Below are 19,114 nucleotides of genomic sequence, written 5' to 3' on the forward strand. Positions count from 1 at the left end.
GACAAGGAGTCTCAAGAAAAGAGAATAAAAGGGGAGAGAGCAGCTAAAACTTTAACTATGGCAACAGAGAAAAACGGAACCCTACATTCAACGATGAAGAAGAAAACAACAAAAGACAACGTACATTTTTTTTTTTAGTTACATCATTTTTTTAAGGATTAAGAAATAATAACAAGAAATAACAAACATTTTATCAGCCACAGTACTTACATGTTGGTGGTATTCGACAAATATTTACTCAGGAATGGGTCTTGGATAGCGTTGTTTGAATTATTCAAAGACTGTTTTAAGGTATTCAAATTCCAGTAGGTTTTGAAGGCATCCACTGCAGTCATTATACTGTTGGGCACCTGCTGCTCCAACACGAAAGCATTCTCAGCTGCCACTGTATTTGAAGCTGCAAAATAATAATAATAATAATAATAATAATAATTGTCAGTAAGTACTGGTGTCACATGACTGATGTGAACCAGTTGATTGGCTAATGGCGATGCGCTAAAACTGTTAGCGCACTCTTGGAGTGCGCTAACTTTTCCACAGAGCGTATTCTTCCGCCCTTTGCCTAAGCGAGACTGTGCTCTCATCCTCAGAATTAATTAATGACATGTAGCTTATATTCTCCACAATACCAAATGACCATAAATTCCCTGCTTCTCAATTAAAGCAGAAGTGGGTTTTTTTCTGACAGATTGCATGTGCCTGTGCCAGTGATCTAAAAATAGAAGCCGCTGTGTTTCATCTAATTTTCGCCGACTTGCATAGATTCTTCTCATATGCCGTGTTAGTGGCATGTAGCTTATCATCCACATTACCAAATGATGAGTTAGTATACAATTCCCAGCGGCTAACAGAAAACACAAGTGTTATTCCGATAACGTACCAGCTAGACCAGTTTGGAAGACTAGCTGACTCGATCCACTCTGTAGCAGACGACATTTAACCCCGCTCAGCAAATTAACTTGTTGGGCAAATGTGAACGAAAAAACGATGGGGATATAATACGTGTAGGGTTCAGAGCATTCTTACCGTTCATATTTAGTACCAGACTCCCCGATGAGTGAAGATACCACACGAGAAACATGCCACATTTATTTTGAAAATGTACTTTCCGTCGACCGTGGCAAGGGGCAAAACTCTGCACAGTCAATCTGTCGAAGCTCGATGAAGGTTTCGAATCGCAAATAACTATGAGCACAGTCCTTTCTCCGAGTTTAAATGAGGTCTCTATGAAAGATCATCACTTTTTAGCTTAACGCTACACTGGAATTTACCAACAGAAATTAAAACAAGAGTTTGCGTGTGACGAAAGCACGACACACTTGAGACAGCCCACACAAAAGTAGATCCAGTGACACAAACCTGACCACACAGTTACGCCTATCCAAATGCGCGTTGCAAAATGTGCGTTTTGAATCTTCTTTTTTCTCTGGCGGTACTGACAATATCGTTATTGAAACAATCCCAGTGCACTAAGGGATTTATAGAGCAAATCTCGAAAATAATTATTGAATTTTCTCGATTTGCTCTATAAATCCCTTAGTGCACTGGGATGTCTCAATAACTTAAATAATAATAGCGAGAGCTTATATAGCGCGAACCACAGTAAACTATGCTCTCCGCGCTTTACATATTAATTATGAATAAATCCATACTACCTATTCAAACATCAAATACACATATACATTCTAACAAAATAACGTAACAATAAACTTACAGAAACACATTATCTACGTACGGACAATGCCATGCAATAGATGCACGAATCACAATAAATCATGTACAATGAACATTGAAAAATCTCAACTTAAAACACACACACACACACACACACACTGCGCCACAAGACACATCATGTACAGCTATATCTTTGAATACGACAGGTAGAGAGTTGCATGTCTATTATTTTTTTTATTTCTTTTATGAGGATTTATATCGCGCACGTATCTCACCACACAAGGCGACTCAAGGCGCATGTTACCTATTAATGCCGTGTGAGATGGACTTTTTTACACAATATATCATGCATTCACATCGGCCAGTAGATCAACAGCCTATAGGCGCTGCATCAACCTTTCACGGCCTATTATTCCAGGGTATTCCAGAAAGATATCAACCTTATGATACATGTATTCTCATACACTTGTATTAATACACCAATACCTTGTCGGCTATTCTCATTTCTATTTTTACTTTCAAGTCCCAGGTAAACACAACTTGAAGAAAACACACACTCATACATGTCTCATAAATGATTTCTTTTTTGTTTACTGCACACTGAGTACTAAGTAGCAAGATTCTGAAATGTCAAGCCACAAAAATGGTAGGTATTTGGTAAAAAGCTTTGCATGCTTCTAAAAAACAATCTCTAGGGGTTCATTTTGACATCAACTAACGTCATTCCAAAATGACAGAACAGTTCCGCATTGAGGTCACAAGAACCTTACAATAGCACACACACACACACACACACACACACACACACACACACACACACACACACACATTTCTATGAATCGCTCGAGTTCACACACAAGCAAAGCCTCACCAGAAAATGCGGGTGTGTTCATTCCAACATCAGAAGTCGTGAGGAACACCAAATTCAATGACTTCACATCGCCGTTAGCTTGTACTCTTGTCATGAATTTCCCAGCGAACTCCGAAGACAAGAAGAGAGCAATAAACCTGGTTCGCTCCAGCTCTTTAAGCTTGGTGTTAACAAAATCATCAATGATGGAGTCCGTTTCATTGCCGGTCATAGAATAGCTAGCTGATATGCAGATATTACTCATGTTCATTTTCTCCTGGAAGAGCCTAAACGTGTCCATCTCCGACTGAAAAAAAAGAAAACATATCAATAACAATAACAATAACAACACTTTCTTGTCCGTTAAAACATTACATCAAAATCTTTGACACATATTACATTGATGTATTAACTGCTGCTGTATGCTGGTATTACATGGTTGACATTGGGCATGAAACATTTGCTTTATACTAATTTATAGAATGTAAAAGCTGGCAGTACCATGGCATTATCTTTTCTCAAATTACTGCTCTTTTGTTTAGACATTGACGGATGCAATAACATAGTGGTTAAGACGTCGCCTTCAATGTGGAAAGTTAAAGATTTGAATTAGAACTGCATCTGGTGCAACTTATTGGCAGATCTGCTTACCCCCTTTCGTGTGTTCATGCAAGAACAAGACCTAGTTTAACTATAATGCACAAAAAGATCATGTTATTCTCGTGAGAGTTTGGTGGGTTATAGAAACACAAAAATACATGTACCTAGCATATATTCCTGACTGCCTTAATGGCCTTTAAAAATCTACCATTTTAAGACTCCCTCCTTTTTAACTTAATTTAAGACCTAATTTTCTAAGATTTTTCAAGGTCTTTAAAGCGGGTTTCCACTGTAAGGCTTTTTCATTCAGGTATTCCAGTCTTTTACCTGTAAGTAGATGGCTGCAGCGTATTTCGTCTGAGTTTGGCGCAGTACAGCTGCCATGACGTCAACATCAACCTGAATGGAGGGCTTGGTACGCAGGAAATAGGGGTACTGCCCATGGTCGCTCAGCATGGTTGAGTCAGCCGAAGGAGAGATGACGGTGAGGTCCATCTTGGATGTTAACCTGGCCGCTGCCATGGCGTCCATGTTGGAAGTCGGTCCGACAAAGCCCACCACTTGGTTACGATCAAAATCAGGAATGCGTATGTTGCACTGAAACACAATTGTAGCGTTATGATGAGAACTCACTCAGGCAAATATGCAGGGCTGATACATCTTATTATTATTATATGAAGTCTTATATCGCGCGCGTATCTCCAGACTCGGACTCAAGGCGCAGGGATCTATTTATACCGTGTGAGATGGAATTTTTTACACAATACATCACGCATTCACATCGACCAGCAGATCGCAGCCATTTCGGCGCATATCCTACTTTTCACGGCCTATTACTCCAAGTCACACGGGTATTTTGGTGGACATTTTTTTATCTATGCCTATACAAATTTGCCAGGAAAGACCCTTTTGTCAATCGTGGGATCTTTAACGTGCACAACCCAATGTAGTGTACACGAAGGGACCTCGGTTTTTTGTCTCATCCGAAGGACTAGCACTTGAACCCACCACCTAGGTTAGGAAAGGGGGGAGAGAATTGCTAACGCCCTGACACAGGGTCGAACTCGCAACCTCTCGCAAGTGCGTTGCCGTTACCAATCGGCCACCCAGTCAGGAATGCGTATGTTGCATCTTAGTTGGAGGCAATCATTCTGGCTGGAAAACTGTCTCCAACTGCCCTAATGATTATGAGGTACACAATTGTGTTGTCAGGTTTCAAATAATGACGAATTAAACAATTCAAAACAAAAACTGCCCAACCTTACTAATTGCAGTCAAATTAATGGAGTGAATCTTTTAGTTTTACAGTCAGATTAACCTGTTCGCTGCCAGGAAATATTTTTAGTGAACAACGCATTGCCTTTATTTACCTGAATTGACAACTTACACTGTGTCTTTGGTGAATAAATGAATTACCCCGACGCTAACAGTAACACACTCACTGTTTGTTGTTTTTCTTCTTCTGTCATTGTTTATGGAGCAAGTTACCCTAGACTTCAGCTGATGTCCCACAGGCAGTGAAAGGGTTAAAATGATTAACATACACATGTAAATACATGTACAACTTCCAAAACTATTCACACACACACACACACACACACACACACACACACACACACACATACACACACACACACACACACACACACACACACACACACACACACACACACACACACAAACATACCTGTTCAAAGCCAAGAATGTTCTGTATCATCTGATTGCTACTTCCACAACTGTCCAACACGAAGCCACCAACAGCAACTGTAGAGTTAGCCATCCGTTGTCTCCAGTACTCGACGGACCACAGGAAAGCCTGAAAAAAAAGGAGAAAATGCAGCAAACACTTACACCTGGGCAGGGATGGCCAAATCGTCCGCCCGGTCGCCAGGGGCGAGTAAAAAATCCGCCTGGCTAGTATGATGCCAAAGACACTGAGACAAACGTCATTACGGAAACAAATTTGCGCGCCAATTCCCCTCGATGAATTTTTAGAACTAACACGTCACGCTACACTTTCCATAGTAACGTTTCTTTGCTTTGACGTAAGAGATTGCACAATGCTTTGGAAGAGATCGAGGTTGAAAAAGAGCTGTCTTCAATTTTGCCGCCTCGACTGCGGGACGTTGTGAGTAAAATACATGCAAGTACGTAGGATAATTAGAATACTACATGGCTTGCTGTGTCGTACCAGATTTACACTCGGTGCTTTTTCCAAGAAAAGCTTTCGCTCGCAGTTCAATATATATATTAAAAAAACTCGTGTAACGACACAGCAAGCCATGTAGTATTCTCTCTCTCTCTCTCTCTCTCTCTCTCTCTCTCTCTCTCTCTCTCTCTCTCTCTCTCTCTCTCTCTCTCTCTCTCTCCAAATATATACATAGACTTGACAGTGACCCACACACACATGCGCGCACGCACACACACACAGTGACACACACACACACAGTGACCCACACACACATGCACGCACGCACACACAATCAATCAATCAATCAATGAGTCTTATATCGCGCATATTCCGTGGGTACAGTTCTAGGCGCTCTGCAGTGATGCCGTGTGAGATGAAATTTTATACGGCCAGTAGATTGCAGCCATTTCGGCGCATATTTACCTTTCACGGCCTATTATTCCAAGTCACACGGGTATAGGTAGACAATCATTAACTGTGCCTAAGCAATTTTGCCAGGAAAGACCCTTTTGTCAATCGTGGGATCTTTAACGTGCACACCCAATGTAGTGTACACGGGGGGAGGTTCGGACACCGAAGAGAGTCTGCACACAAAGTTGACTCTGTGAAATAAATTTCCTCCGAACCTGGGATCGAACTCACGCTGACAGCGGCCAACTGAATACAAATCCAGCGCGCTACCAACTGAGCTATATCCCCGCCCCACACACACACAGTGGCACACACACACACACGCAAAATCAAAGACAAAATTAATAGTAAAGACTTTCACTCACATGTGAGAGCAAGATGCCCTGGGGGTTGAACCCAGTCCCACAGCTGAAAGCATCGGGTCCTTTAGTATAGACATCAAAAATGCCGCCAATGGCAAATTTCTCTTGGCCGATGCTGTTATATGCCACCTTGGGTACAGTGCCAGAGAAGGGGCACGTGCTTGCCTGGTTCGGACAAGTCGCAGGGAAGACACAGGATCCGAACCCAACCAGCGCCAGCAGAAGAACCAGCATGGACAGCCGCCTCATCTTCATCTGCCAAGAAAACATTTCACAATCTTCCTTTTTTGTTTTTGGAGCGCCAAATGTTCAATTGTCTGCAAACTCTAATTTTTCTTTCCAGAGTGGTAGCACTTGCCAGCAGAATCACCTGCATGGACAGCCTCCTCATCATAATCTTTTCTCTTTTTTTGAGCGCCAAATGTTCAATTGTCTGCAAACCCTTATTTTTCTTTCCAGAGTGGTAGTGCCAGTAGAAGCACCTACATAGACAGCAAGCAACCTTATCATCTTCTGTCAAGAAAATGTTTCACAACCTTTTGATTTTTCGAGCGCCACATTTTCAATTGTCCTAATTTTTCTTTTCAAAGTGGTGTCATTATTTTAGGTTTTGAGAAAAAAACTAGGTTGGTCAGGCCCGAATAGATTTCAGATTTGTGTTGTGTGTGGGGGAGGAGGGTTAGTGGATGGACCATTGAGTGACAACAGTTTTGTTTCAGATTTGGAGGTACACTCCCATAAAAGTAGTCTCATATTAGAAGGTGATTATACCCCTGTACAGTGACCCCAACCCCCACCCCCCCCCCCCCCCAACCCCCCCCCCCCCCCCCATCTTCTGCTGATGTATAATTGCCCTCCCAAAACAAAACAAAACCAAGAACAGATTAAATAAAATTATAAAAGACTACGAAAATATACAGACCTAAATCATAAACATGTAACAAAATGGGAAAACCAACTTTAAATTAAAATTACAGTGCAAAACTCTCAAGAGCCCAGTTTCACAGTCATATTTATTAACATGCAGAGCTCAACTAGTACTAAATAAATGTATATATAATACTAGTACTTGTTAGTATTACTTGTACAGGTAGCTAGAATCATACCAAAAACCGATCACACCAACAATGTTGTACTTTTAGACAGGTACATGTAGGCCTACTTAAAAGTACCAGTTATATTTCTTATAAATTTATACAGAAAATACAAATACCTACACGTTCTTTCAGCTAATACACCCAAAGCTAAAAGCATGCTTGCACTGTTACTTTTTTTAGTATACTGTTATGGGTGTGGATATTCTGGTATGCACATGTATAACAGCTAGTGTTGTCAATGCACGGCTTTCCCTTTCATATTATTCACAGCTAGCATGGAAGTGACACTACTGACTAGAAATATTGATCAGAATTATAATTTCTTCACAAATCCGGAAATTGACATGGTAAGAACATTAAAAAATCACTGTCAAATTCTGACGGATTAACGACACACATAGGTCCATGATAACCCCTTCACCGGAAAGTCAGTAAATAACATGAGGTTCTATGCACACAGGGGTATAATTTGTGTCCAAACACAAGCGCCCAGACATGTCAGTTACCCTCGAGTGTAAACTCTGACATGTTGCACGCTCGTACACACTCACAAACACACTCGCGAAGCTTACCTTGACACACGGGTAATCCAACTGAGCTGAAAAAACTCTCCCCCTCTGCCCCTGTGTCTACTTGGCGACAAGAGACCGAAAAGATGGAACTAATGGTAAGCAACTGAGACGAGACGACACCCAACCCCACTCCTCTGCAGTGTGTGTGTTCGTTTGTGGCAGAACAGGACCGAAGGTCTAAAAATACCACCCTGCTTCTATCCCACCAGCGACAATGCCAGAGGTCCCGTAAAGCTCCCTTCATAAGGTCGTTTTGTATAGCTCTTTCGCCTCTTCCTTGAAGCCTAACCGCGCTGTTCTCGCGCAAACTCGTTTCGTTTTGGGCCTGTTTTCAGTGAGAAGTGCTGTACCCTGTCAAACCGGTTTTGTTACTCGCGCCGACTATTTTTGACAACCGTTTTTGACCAATCGCAGCGCTCGTCGAGCGCGCGGAGGTTGAAGATGCGTATCATGTTGCGAGACGCGGCCGTCTTTTTGTTACATTTTGTCAAGTTTTGACTAAATTTTTTAACATAGAGGGGGAATCGATACGAGGGTCGTGGTGTATGTGTGTGTGTGTGTGTGTGTGTGTGTGTGTGTGTGTGTGTGTGTGTGTGTGTGTGTATGTGTGTCTGTGCGTGTGTGTGTGAAGAGCGATTCAGACTAAACTATTGGACCGATCTTTATGACATTTTACATGAGAGTTCCTGGGAATGATATCCCCGGACGTTTTTTTCTTTTTTTTTCGATAAATACGTCATATCCGGCTTTTTGTAAAAGTTGAGGCGGCACTGTCACACCCTCATTTTTCAATCAAATTGATTGAAATTTTGGCCAAGCAATCTTCGACGAAGGCCGGACTTCGGTATTGCATTTCAGCTTGGTGGCTTAAAAATTAATTAATGACTTTGGTCATTAAAAATCTGAAAATTGTAAAAACATTTTTAATTGTAAAAAAAAAATTTTATCAAACGATCCAAATTTATGTTCATCTTATTCTTCATCATTTCCTGATTCCAAAAACATATAAATATGTTATATTTGGATTAAAAACAAGCTCTGAAAATAAAAAATATAAACATTATGATCAAAATTAAATTTTCGAAATCAATTTAAAAACACTTTCATCTTATTCCTTGTCGGTTCCTGATTCCAAAAACATATAGATATGATATGTTTGGATTAAAAACACGCTCAGAAAGTTAAAACGAAGAGAGGTACAGAAAAGGGTGCTATCCTTCTAAGCGCAACTACTACCCCGCTCTTCTCAGTGTCAATTTCACTGCCTTTGCCACGAGCGGTGGACTGACGATGCTACGAGTATACGGTCTTGCTGAAAAATTGCACTGTGTTCAGTTTCAGTCATTCTGTGAGTTCGACAGCTTGACTAAATGTTGTATTTTCGCCTTACGCGACTTGTTTTGTTTTCTGTGAAGATAAACGTGAACGCCTGCATCCTACGGAAGTTTTTGGTGGAATACAAATGCTGTATTAATGTACGAAACATTTATGAAAAGCCGCAGTGACTGGCGTTCAGGCTAAGCTCTAGTGTCAGTAGTGATCTATAGGCATTGTAGTTTCTTTGGCAATACATGACTGCAATAATTGACTGCACTGCGGAGACGCCGGTGTAACACGACATTTTTACTCCACGAAAAATTGACTCCGGAGTACACATTTCGTAAGAAAATGTTACTCCGAGTACACTCTTGTCGGACGAGAAAAGAACTCCCCAAGGAACGAAAAAGTTACTCCCTCCACGAAATTTTCACTCCCCAAATTTTTACTCCCAGTTATAATCTCGTGGAGTACGTACTTTCCTTTTGTTCGACGTACAAAAAAAGCACTCCCAGTACGAAAATTGTACTCCACGATTATTTTACTGTCAGAATAAGTTGCTCCTCAGGTTTTTCTTGGAATAAATTGACAATAGTTAAGTTTGTTTGGCTGTTTGTTTATTTGCTTGACCTGTTCTTTCTCAACATGTTGTTAGATCTGTTCACGGTTTGTTTGCTTGTTTGTTTGTTTATTTGTTTAAACAATGAGGTCGTGACAGTGCCGTCTGAACTCTTGAAAAACCGGATCATCGTGTATTTCTGGGGATGTCACCTTGAAAAAAGTGTATGTAAAGTTTCATGAAGGTCTGCCAAGTCATTTTCCGGGAGTTGCTCCCGCGAACACACACATTTCTGTTGGCACTAGTATGACTGAAACGTCTGTTGCAAAATGAGGGGAAGAAATTCTTCGCACCTACGGGGAGTAAATTCTTCGTAATAAGGGGAATAATAATGTCTCGCAAAATATGTAAGGGGAGTAATATTTTCGCACGAAATCTTTGCTCGGGAGTACACCTGTCGTTGGGAGTAATTTCCTTGTGCTAGGGGGAGTATTGTTTTCGTGAAGGGGAGTAAAATTTTCGCACGAAATATTTACTCGGAGTACACCTGTCCCGGGGAGTAATTTTCTCGTGCAGGCTACGGGGGAGCAATTTTTTCGTGAAGGGAAGTACAGATTTCGTACGAAATTTTTACTCGGAGTACACCTGTCTTGGGGAGTAATTTTCTCGGGTTAGGGGGGAGTAATGTTTTCGTAAGGGGAGTACATTTTCGTACGAAATCTTTACTCGGGAGTAAACATTTCGTGGGAGTAATTTTCTCGGGTTACACCGGGAAGCACATCAGTCGTTACAGTTAAATTAGAACTGATAGTCTGCTATCCTTATCAGAGCATGACAGCGCTAGAGAAAAGTATGCGTTGCGCCAAGGACTGGGTGCAAACCCGCTGATCCGGCAGTGAAAACCAGTTGTAAAAACTGATATAGCTCAAGTTATTTACTGACCGCTTTGATTGACAGTCTGAAGTTTTGATGCAGCTCGGCGCTGCTGCGACCCAGTGCCCTACCTCGCCACACCTCGCTACTGTTTACCTTCTCACTGATGGCAGTGAGTTAATTGGTTTAAACACTGACTTTATTCATTTTTTTATCGTGACATAAACAATCTTTGGAATTTAGGATTTCTCACTCAACTGATTCAGTGCTTATTTTAAACAATCCTAGTAAAACATAGCCCAACAGTCGTAAGCACGATGGCGGACAAAATCGAATTAATCCTTTCAGAATTCTATAAGAAAAGCAAGATACACACTGAAACAAACACAAAAGGGGTTGGGTGGTAATACAGAAGGTGATAACAAACAAGAGGCGAAGCCTTCAAGGCTCACGTAAGAAATCGACAAACAGTAACACAAACTCAATCACTCCGCCACACATACACACACACACACACACACACACACACACACAGTAAGCATAGGTGAAACTGTGCAAGAAAGCGAGACCCTGGATCTGCCAATTAGTCTCGGCCCGCTCACAATAACAATGACCGAGACTTTCAGTAATTCCTTTGCGTGACGTCTAACCCTCTTACGTCATAATGTGACGTCTTCAAATAGTTTCTATCACACACTTCAAACACTTTTGACCGAGACTAATCTTCTTATGCGAGCTTTATCAAAGAAACTACAATGGGAAGAAGGATAACTTCCTCATTGGGCATGCTTAGAAATGAGAATGGCTAAATATGAGTTATTCCCCTTTGCTGCATGCTGACCAGACTGTCTCCTGCTTTGTTATGACTAGTACAGTCGATCTTTCTCATGTTGTGACTTGCTTTATTTTCACATTTTCGGTATTTAAAACAGCAAACACACACACACACACACACACACACACACACACACACACACACACACATACACTGAAGAAGTTTCCATTCTGATTCGGTTATTTTATTTGGTGCTATATGTTTGCTTCACATTGTTTCTTTTTTTTACATTTCTTGAGGTATCCCCATTCGCTAAACACATCCATAATGCATGCATGGCTCATTCGAAAGAGGGCAACTGAACAACTGATGCCCAATAGCAATAAATACTGAACAACTGAACAATAAATAGCAATAAAATGATGACAGTGCCAAGTTTTTAAGTACAAAGTGAAATCATGTGACTGGACAAAGGCACAATTACAAAATACAAATAAAAAAATCGTGGCCCATTTTAAATTAAGTTCTCAGCTCATGGGGAAGCATAAGATGACCCTAGAAACCGAAATTAGGAGACCTCCCGCCCCCAGGGCAGACTACAAAAAACAAGAAGGGCAAAGCCCATACGACTCACATGCTTGACCTAAACCTAGCAATGACATCATACACTAAGAACTGCTTTACACATTTTTCCTACCAAAATACATGTGACCTTGACCCAAGGTCAAGGTCATCCAAGGTCATGCAACACAAAGCTGTTAATTCAAGACATAGGAAGTACAATGGTGCTTATTGGCTCTTTCTACCATGAGATATGGTCACTTTTAGTGGTTCACTACCTTATTTTGGTCACATTTCATAAGGGTCAAAGTGACCTTGACCTTGATCATATGTGACCAAATGTGTCTCATGATGAAAGCATAACATGTGCCCCACATAATTTTTAAGTTTGAAACAGTTATCTTCCATAGTTCAGGGTCAAGGTCACTTCAAAATATGTATACAATCCAACTTTGAAGAGCTCCTGTGACCTTGACCTTGAAGCAAGGTAAACCAAACTGGTATCAAAAGATGGGGCTTACTTTGCCCTATATATCATATATAGGTGAGGTATTCAATCTCAAAAACTTCAGAGAAAATGGGAAAAATGGGAAAAATAGCTGTTTTTTAGACAACATTTATGGCCCCTGCGACCTTGACCTTGAAGCAAGGTCAAGATGCTATGTATGTTTTTTGGGGCCTTGTCATCATACACCATCTTGCCAAATTTGGTACTGATAGACTGAATAGTGTCCAAGAAATATCCAACGTTAAAGTTTTCCGGACGGCCGGCCGGCCGGCCGGCCGGACGGACGGACGGACGGACGGACGACTCGGGTGAGTACATAGACTCACTTTTGCTTCGCATGTGAGTCAAAAAAGGGGGGGGGGGGGGGGTAATTTGTGAAAAAGTATAAAAGGAATCAAAAACTGTATACATGTATTTAGTTAATACCCCAAAAAGTTGTATAGTATATACAATGTCAGACCCTAAAGAAAGTTTGTTAGTCATTGCTTAGGCAAAACAAAGCAAAATAGTCTGTTTACGGTATCCCGACCAACCCTATTATTTTTTCCCCGCCAACCCTAGACCTTTTTTTTGGCATTTGGAGAAAAAGAAAAAGAAAAAAAATCAATTTTGTTCCTGTTTTTTGGCAAAATAATTTAAAAAGATGGTTATAAAAAAAAAATTAAGAAAAGCCCACCTACCGACCCTCTTTTTGTGTGCCTATGTTACTGTAAACAGACCAAAAGGTACATCAAAAACAACACACCAGGGATGCTACTCTCCCCTTAAAAATAGCCATGGGTCATAGGTGTGACGTTTGAATCTTTTAGCTAAATAAAACCATAGGCAATTGATCGGAAATATCAGGAAAAATCTTACAAGTTTATTATTTGTTTGCTTGGACCAATCCTCTTGCCGAAGTGTTTTACAGTAAAAATTGATTTTACGTCAAAAGTATCACAGGAATATCGAATGTTGAGGTAAGGCTGGGATAGCCAAGTTCAAGAATAACGGAAGGTGACTGTTGAATCTTTTTGAAAATGTATAAAAATATAGATGGTAGGCAATTCAAAATTAAAAAAAGGACTCTCGGAGCATGGACTTTTGAGTCAAAAATTAAAGAAGGCTCTATGAGCCGAAGTACATGTTTTGTCTCTTTTTTTTTATTTTGAATTCCCTACGATCTATATTTTGATACAATTTTGGACCCTCTTTGTACGGAGAGAGTTGGCAATTGTTAATCACATTCTCTCATCTCATCGACTCTCCTTCGGCTCCTTGGTAACATGCGTTCCGTCTCTGCCAGGAATGGACACAGCAGCAGATAACCGGTAAATATGTAACAGGCATAAATGGCAAAATAGCTCGCCTCGCCTGATAATATATGAGACAACTGTTCTATTACAAAGTCTTTCTTGGGAGGCTTGGCTAATTTACTCGCTCGTTTTACACGGGGTTCCATCGTTTTCTTTTCTAATCGGAAAACCTTGCTCCTCAGTTTGTTGACCTTCTGCCGAAGTTCCGCTTCACGAGGGGATGGGGAGGATGACGACTTTGATGCTTTACATCCTATGTCCTCCAGGATCGCCTGAATGTCATCTAAAAAAGAAAACACACACACAAAACACACATAAAATAACATAACCATAACAAGTTACAACCTGGAAGAAATTAAAACATGTGTAATTCAATCACAAAATGAAAATAAACAATAGCGTAGGAAGGCAGGCCAGAAATGAAGTGTATTAGCAACTATGGATTCGATGTGGAACAATGATGGAATTGACCTTGTTTGGTACTGAATGGGTGAGGCCATTAGAACTGTACCCACGGAATACGCGCTATATAAGCTTTATATTGATTGATTGATTGATTGATTAGGACAACAGTACCAGGTAAACTCCTCACACACCATGCCTCTTTCTTTCTTTCTTTATTTGGTGTTTAACGTCGTTTTCAACCACGAAGCTTATATCGCGACGGGGAAAGGGGGGGGGGGGGGGGGGGAGATGGGAATAGAGCCACTTAATTGTTTCTTGTCAAACCATGCCTCTAACAGGATATGTTTCCCATCTTTACGTGTGGGAACTACAGGTACAATTTCATCCATCCATGCATCCGCCCTATACAGCTTCTTCTTCTTCTGCGTTCGTGGGCTGAAACTCCCACGTGCACTCATTTATTTGCACAAGTGGAATTTTATGTGTATGACCGTTTTTACCCCGCCATTTAGGCAGCCATACGCCGCTTTCGGAGGAAGCATGCGGGGTATTTTTGTGTTTCTAAAACCCACCGAACTCTGACATGGATTACAGGATCTTTTTCGTGCGTATTTGGTCTTGTGCTTGCGTGTACACATGAAGGGGGATAAGTCACTAGCAGGTCTGCACATAAGTTGACCTGGGAGATCGGAAACATCTCCACACTTAACCCACCAGGCGACCGCGACCGGGATTCGAACCCTCGACCTTCCGAGTTAATAGACCGACGTCTTACCACCCCGCCCCAGCGCCCGTCACCCTATACAGCGATTATCAACTATGTAATGGATGGGTTTAAACATTTTTTGATGTCAGGGTGTTCTTCATGGTTAAAAATCTCTTACCTGGTTGAACAATTTGTGTATCAGGCGACAGGTCGGTGCTGGCTTCATTTGTAGCTACCCTTTGCGATGGTGGCTTCCTCCCACTAGCAACCTGCAAATTGCACAGCTCTTTAACTGACAAACTCACAACCAACACCCAGTCACAATGAAACATTTCTCCCAATTTCATGGCATTGGTCTTAGGCCACACACAAAAAGTGTATGTTTCTGGTAAGGCAAAACAAAAAATAATCTGTTTACGGTATCCGGACCGACCCTATTTTTTTCCCACCGGCCCTAGACTTTTTGGGGGCATTAAAAAATAAAATTAAAATATTCAGATGGCTAAAATACAAAACTAAAAAGCCGACCTACCGACGCTATTTTTGGGGGGCCTATGTTACCTTAAACAGACTTTTTTGTGACCTAACATGACTAAAGGTGGAGATTTTTTTTCTAACCTTTTTTTTTAAAACCATCTTTTAAACTATTTTGTTGAAAAACAGGAAAACAATTGATTTTCGAATACCCCTTTTATTTTTGAAAATGCAAAAAAAAAAAAATGTCTAGGGTCGTCGGGAAAACATAGGTAGGGTCAGGTGACCAGAAACATACAACTTTTTTGTTGTTGACGCCGACCCTATACCTTTTTTGCCATTTGGGGCTGTTTTTTTGCAAAATAAGTTCATCATATCATCATAATCAGGACGTCGATCCAAAATAAGTAACTTTTTTTTGTTGGCCTTATCATTTTTTTGCGCTAAATGCAAACAGGCATTATTTGATGGGAACAATGCTGTTGTTTTCAATTCTTACATCAGCCTCAAACTTGTCATTACTCAACCTGCATTTAATAGTGTGCTTCTTTGGTTTGCAAAAACCTAAAACCAATAAATAAATAACCTTCGGTGGTGGATTGGGCACTGCAAACAATGTCGGGACAGCATTCCACACAAGTGATCCTCTCTGCAGGATTGTTTTACTGGTTGGCCTCAAAGTGATCAGTACAAAGCTTGAGACCTTGAACAGCAGCTGGCTGCAGCTTTTCAAAGTCCTCTCGCCTTGTGAATTGCATCCATATTCTGCACCTAGTTTGACAATAAAAACAACAATGTTATTGTTAAACTAAGCAAAAAGGAAAGACAAAGAAAGCTAAATCAGATCTTCAGTCTAAATCTAACGCTCTGCCTGAACGCAAAACGGATGAGTGATGTACCTTTGTACTGTAGTTTTCCCGTAAGCAAGGTTTGATAAAGGTTTCGGCAAATATGCCCACGGGTTTGTCATCAAGTGTAAACTGTTGTTTTGTACTGACTGCTGACTCACACTCACAGTCGTAAGTACTCGCTGACGCTGTAGTCTACTGAGTGAGTTGACTCGAGCCATTGCATTCTCATTCTGAAGAAGGTAAACCTGATGAAATAATCACTGCACAACCCACCTTTTTTCTTCTGTAGGGAACTTGTGGAAAGTTTTCCCGAAGCAGCTCTGTTTGTAACGGGCGTTCTTGCAACAAAAAGCCGAGCACAATTATTTACCACCACCTCGCACACGATCGGTACCTACGCGATCCGCCATTTTGTTTTCGCCGCCAGCATGTGACTAGGGACGATAACCCACAAACACTTTTTCGCATTTTCTTCGCAAGTTCCACGTCTTCCTTTTGTACAGTGTTTGGCTTTATCCATAGACTCGGAAATGTTAAAGTTTCTATCACACACACACGCACGCACGCACGCACGCACGCACGCACGCACGCACGCACGCACGCACAGACAGACAAAGTTTATCATCGCATAGGCTACACTTACGTGAGCCAAAAAGGGACAACGAGACTTAACAAGAATAAGCATAACATTAATTCATTAAGGAAAATCGTATCCTTTTTGCTGATACATCTTGTGATTTACTAATGCTGACCGTCACTGAAAAAAAGACCCCATACCTATCAATACCCGAACCCACCCCTGAACTTGGGTATATAATTATGCTCTTTTCGTCATGTAGTCTGTGGTCTGACCAAAGATCTTCTTCTGCTTAGATGTGTCACTCCTTTTCGCAAAAGCGCGTTCGCAGCGAGCGGCTCTGGTAGCAAAGTGCCGCTGGGTAGGTCAGCTGGCCATCCAGCTATACGTGTAAACTATTTATTTGACATTTCTTGTAAATGTGTGGCATACTGTCCACACTGAGAATACTTAAGGTTAATAGAGTAACTTTGCTACTCCATCACAAAATATAAACCTTCCATTAACTTGACAAGGAAACATGTTTTTTCACCTACATTTCCAGCAGCATTTAGTCAGATTGATTACACTTATTGAAATGAAACTGCTTTGCTAGAACCAAAATATTTGTCCACGCCTAATATGTGAGCCAGCAAAATATATGGACAGGAAAAAGTAAATCAAACGGAGATAGCTTTTAATAGTTTTCTTTTCACGTTCTGATCTGAACTAACTGACTTAATACTGGCCAAGAAGTTGTTGATTGTGACAAATTGCTGCTTCTACATCTGACAATTCGCATTTTTGTCAGTCATGGGTCTTTATATAAATTTTTACTACTGATGATGATTCTTCTTCTTCAGCGTTCGACTATGAACTACTGATGATTAAATAGATTCACGCGACTACTCCGAACAGAGGCAGTTCAAATCAATGAAATTGAGAGCTTCAAAATCATCTCTTTTTTCACTCTCTCTCTCTCTCTCTCTCTCTCTCTCTTTCTCTCTCTCTCCCTCTCTCTCTCTCTCTCTCTCTCTCTCTCTCTCTCTCTCTCTCTCTCTCTCTCTCTCTCTCTTTTTCATCAAACCGGCACACACACTCACACACACACACACACACACACACACACACACACACACACATGTACACACACACACATACACTCACGGCACACACACACACACACACACACTGACACACACCGCCGTGGCACACACACACACATACCGGCACACCGCACACACACACATACCGGCACACCGCACACACACTGGCAAACACACAAACACACACACACACACACACAAACTGAACAAACATTTGACATGACTCGAGGATTGAAGGCAAATAATTCATATGACAGCAGAGATAAACTACCCTATTCCATTTTTTTCTTTGGAAATCGGAAACATACCAGTCTTTTCGGAACATTTTGGACACAAGTTTGTGCAGTTAATAAAACCGCAAAAGTCAATTTACTAAATGTTTACAGCAGCGGGCCTGACCTACCCAGTTAGCGTGGCACTGCAACTAGCCGGGCCGAGTGATACAGCTTAGCGTAGCAGTAGAAGATCTTCGGTCTGACAGCGACAACCCTTTGAACGACCATAGTTTGGATCTTTGAGAAGCCGGCCAACAGCACATCCGTGGTACTGAACGGTGTCACGATTTCATCTTTCGCCTGTGTTTATATTTCCCCCTCGACATATACTCAAGACTGAAATGTTGTTTCCTGGTAAAATTAAGAAGTGAAATTATTGGACGAAAAGCATGTCAATTTCTTGCATGTGAAGAAAATTGGTGGTCAAATTTAATAGATTTCACCCCCAAAATCGACTTCTTCGAAAACGTGTACTGAGTGGTTACGTCCCTTGAGTAAGAAGGAAAACATTTTAGAATGAATCAACTTGATTTTCTAAGTTAAATAAAACAAATTGGTAGGACAAATTTGGCCCCATGAATGTAAGGTACACAAGGTCGCTCATCAGTACTATCGAAGGGTGTTTTTTTGTTCAGTGTAGAGTTTATACTAGATCAACGAGGCCAAGAAGCGAAATATCAACACAGCGAAAGATGAAAACGTCACACTGGCCGGCCGTGCGTTGCCGATCCGTGAATGGCAATTACTGAGCTTCGAGTCAATGCCGTGAGTGTCAGTCGGTGGTCGTCATCCTGTTAAGTCAATAATAATAACTTATTTTTGTATCGTAAATCTAAGCACATTGCACTGTTGACCTAAACAAACAAAAACACAAATGAGTCACCATAAACATGCAAACAATACAATACAATACAATACAATACAATAACTTTATTAATCTCTAAAAGAGAAATTACATTGCTGAGCGTTTGTGTCCGTAATAATAACATACATAAAACATTCAAAATAAACATTTGTTCTTTGTCCTGAGAAAATATAGCACATTGGTTATCACATAAGAAAGTATATTAAAAATAAATTAACATGCATTCACCAT

The 19,114-nt window shown here is 40.9% G+C and overlaps 1 protein-coding gene and 1 long non-coding RNA gene across 2 annotated transcripts in view; both read right to left on the bottom strand.

The window, feature by feature from the left end:
* LOC138975365 (metabotropic glutamate receptor 2-like) overlaps positions 1 to 7,909 on the bottom strand; it is a 33,841-nt gene extending 25,932 nt beyond the window's left edge. The window contains exons 1-6 of the mRNA XM_070348025.1: positions 7,758 to 7,909; positions 6,092 to 6,343; positions 4,812 to 4,940; positions 3,452 to 3,721; positions 2,546 to 2,831; positions 211 to 397 (exon numbers count right to left, since the gene is read on the bottom strand). Of these exons, the coding sequence (XP_070204126.1) occupies positions 211 to 397; positions 2,546 to 2,831; positions 3,452 to 3,721; positions 4,812 to 4,940; positions 6,092 to 6,343 (1,124 nt within the window). The 5' untranslated portion in view covers positions 7,758 to 7,909. The remainder of the gene's footprint in view (positions 1 to 210; positions 398 to 2,545; positions 2,832 to 3,451; positions 3,722 to 4,811; positions 4,941 to 6,091; positions 6,344 to 7,757) is intronic.
* Positions 7,910 to 12,570: 4,661 nt separating this feature from the next.
* On the bottom strand, positions 12,571 to 16,598 carry LOC138975362 (uncharacterized). The gene is made up of 3 exons (XR_011458629.1): positions 15,817 to 16,598; positions 14,935 to 15,025; positions 12,571 to 13,928 (listed from the first exon to the last, which is right to left on the bottom strand). It is a non-coding gene; the product is annotated as an uncharacterized lncRNA (long non-coding RNA).
* Positions 16,599 to 19,114: the final 2,516 nt, after the last annotated feature.

This window comes from Littorina saxatilis, linkage group LG9 (assembly GCF_037325665.1).
Source record: "Littorina saxatilis isolate snail1 linkage group LG9, US_GU_Lsax_2.0, whole genome shotgun sequence".
Classification (NCBI taxonomy): domain Eukaryota; kingdom Metazoa; phylum Mollusca; class Gastropoda; order Littorinimorpha; family Littorinidae; genus Littorina; species Littorina saxatilis.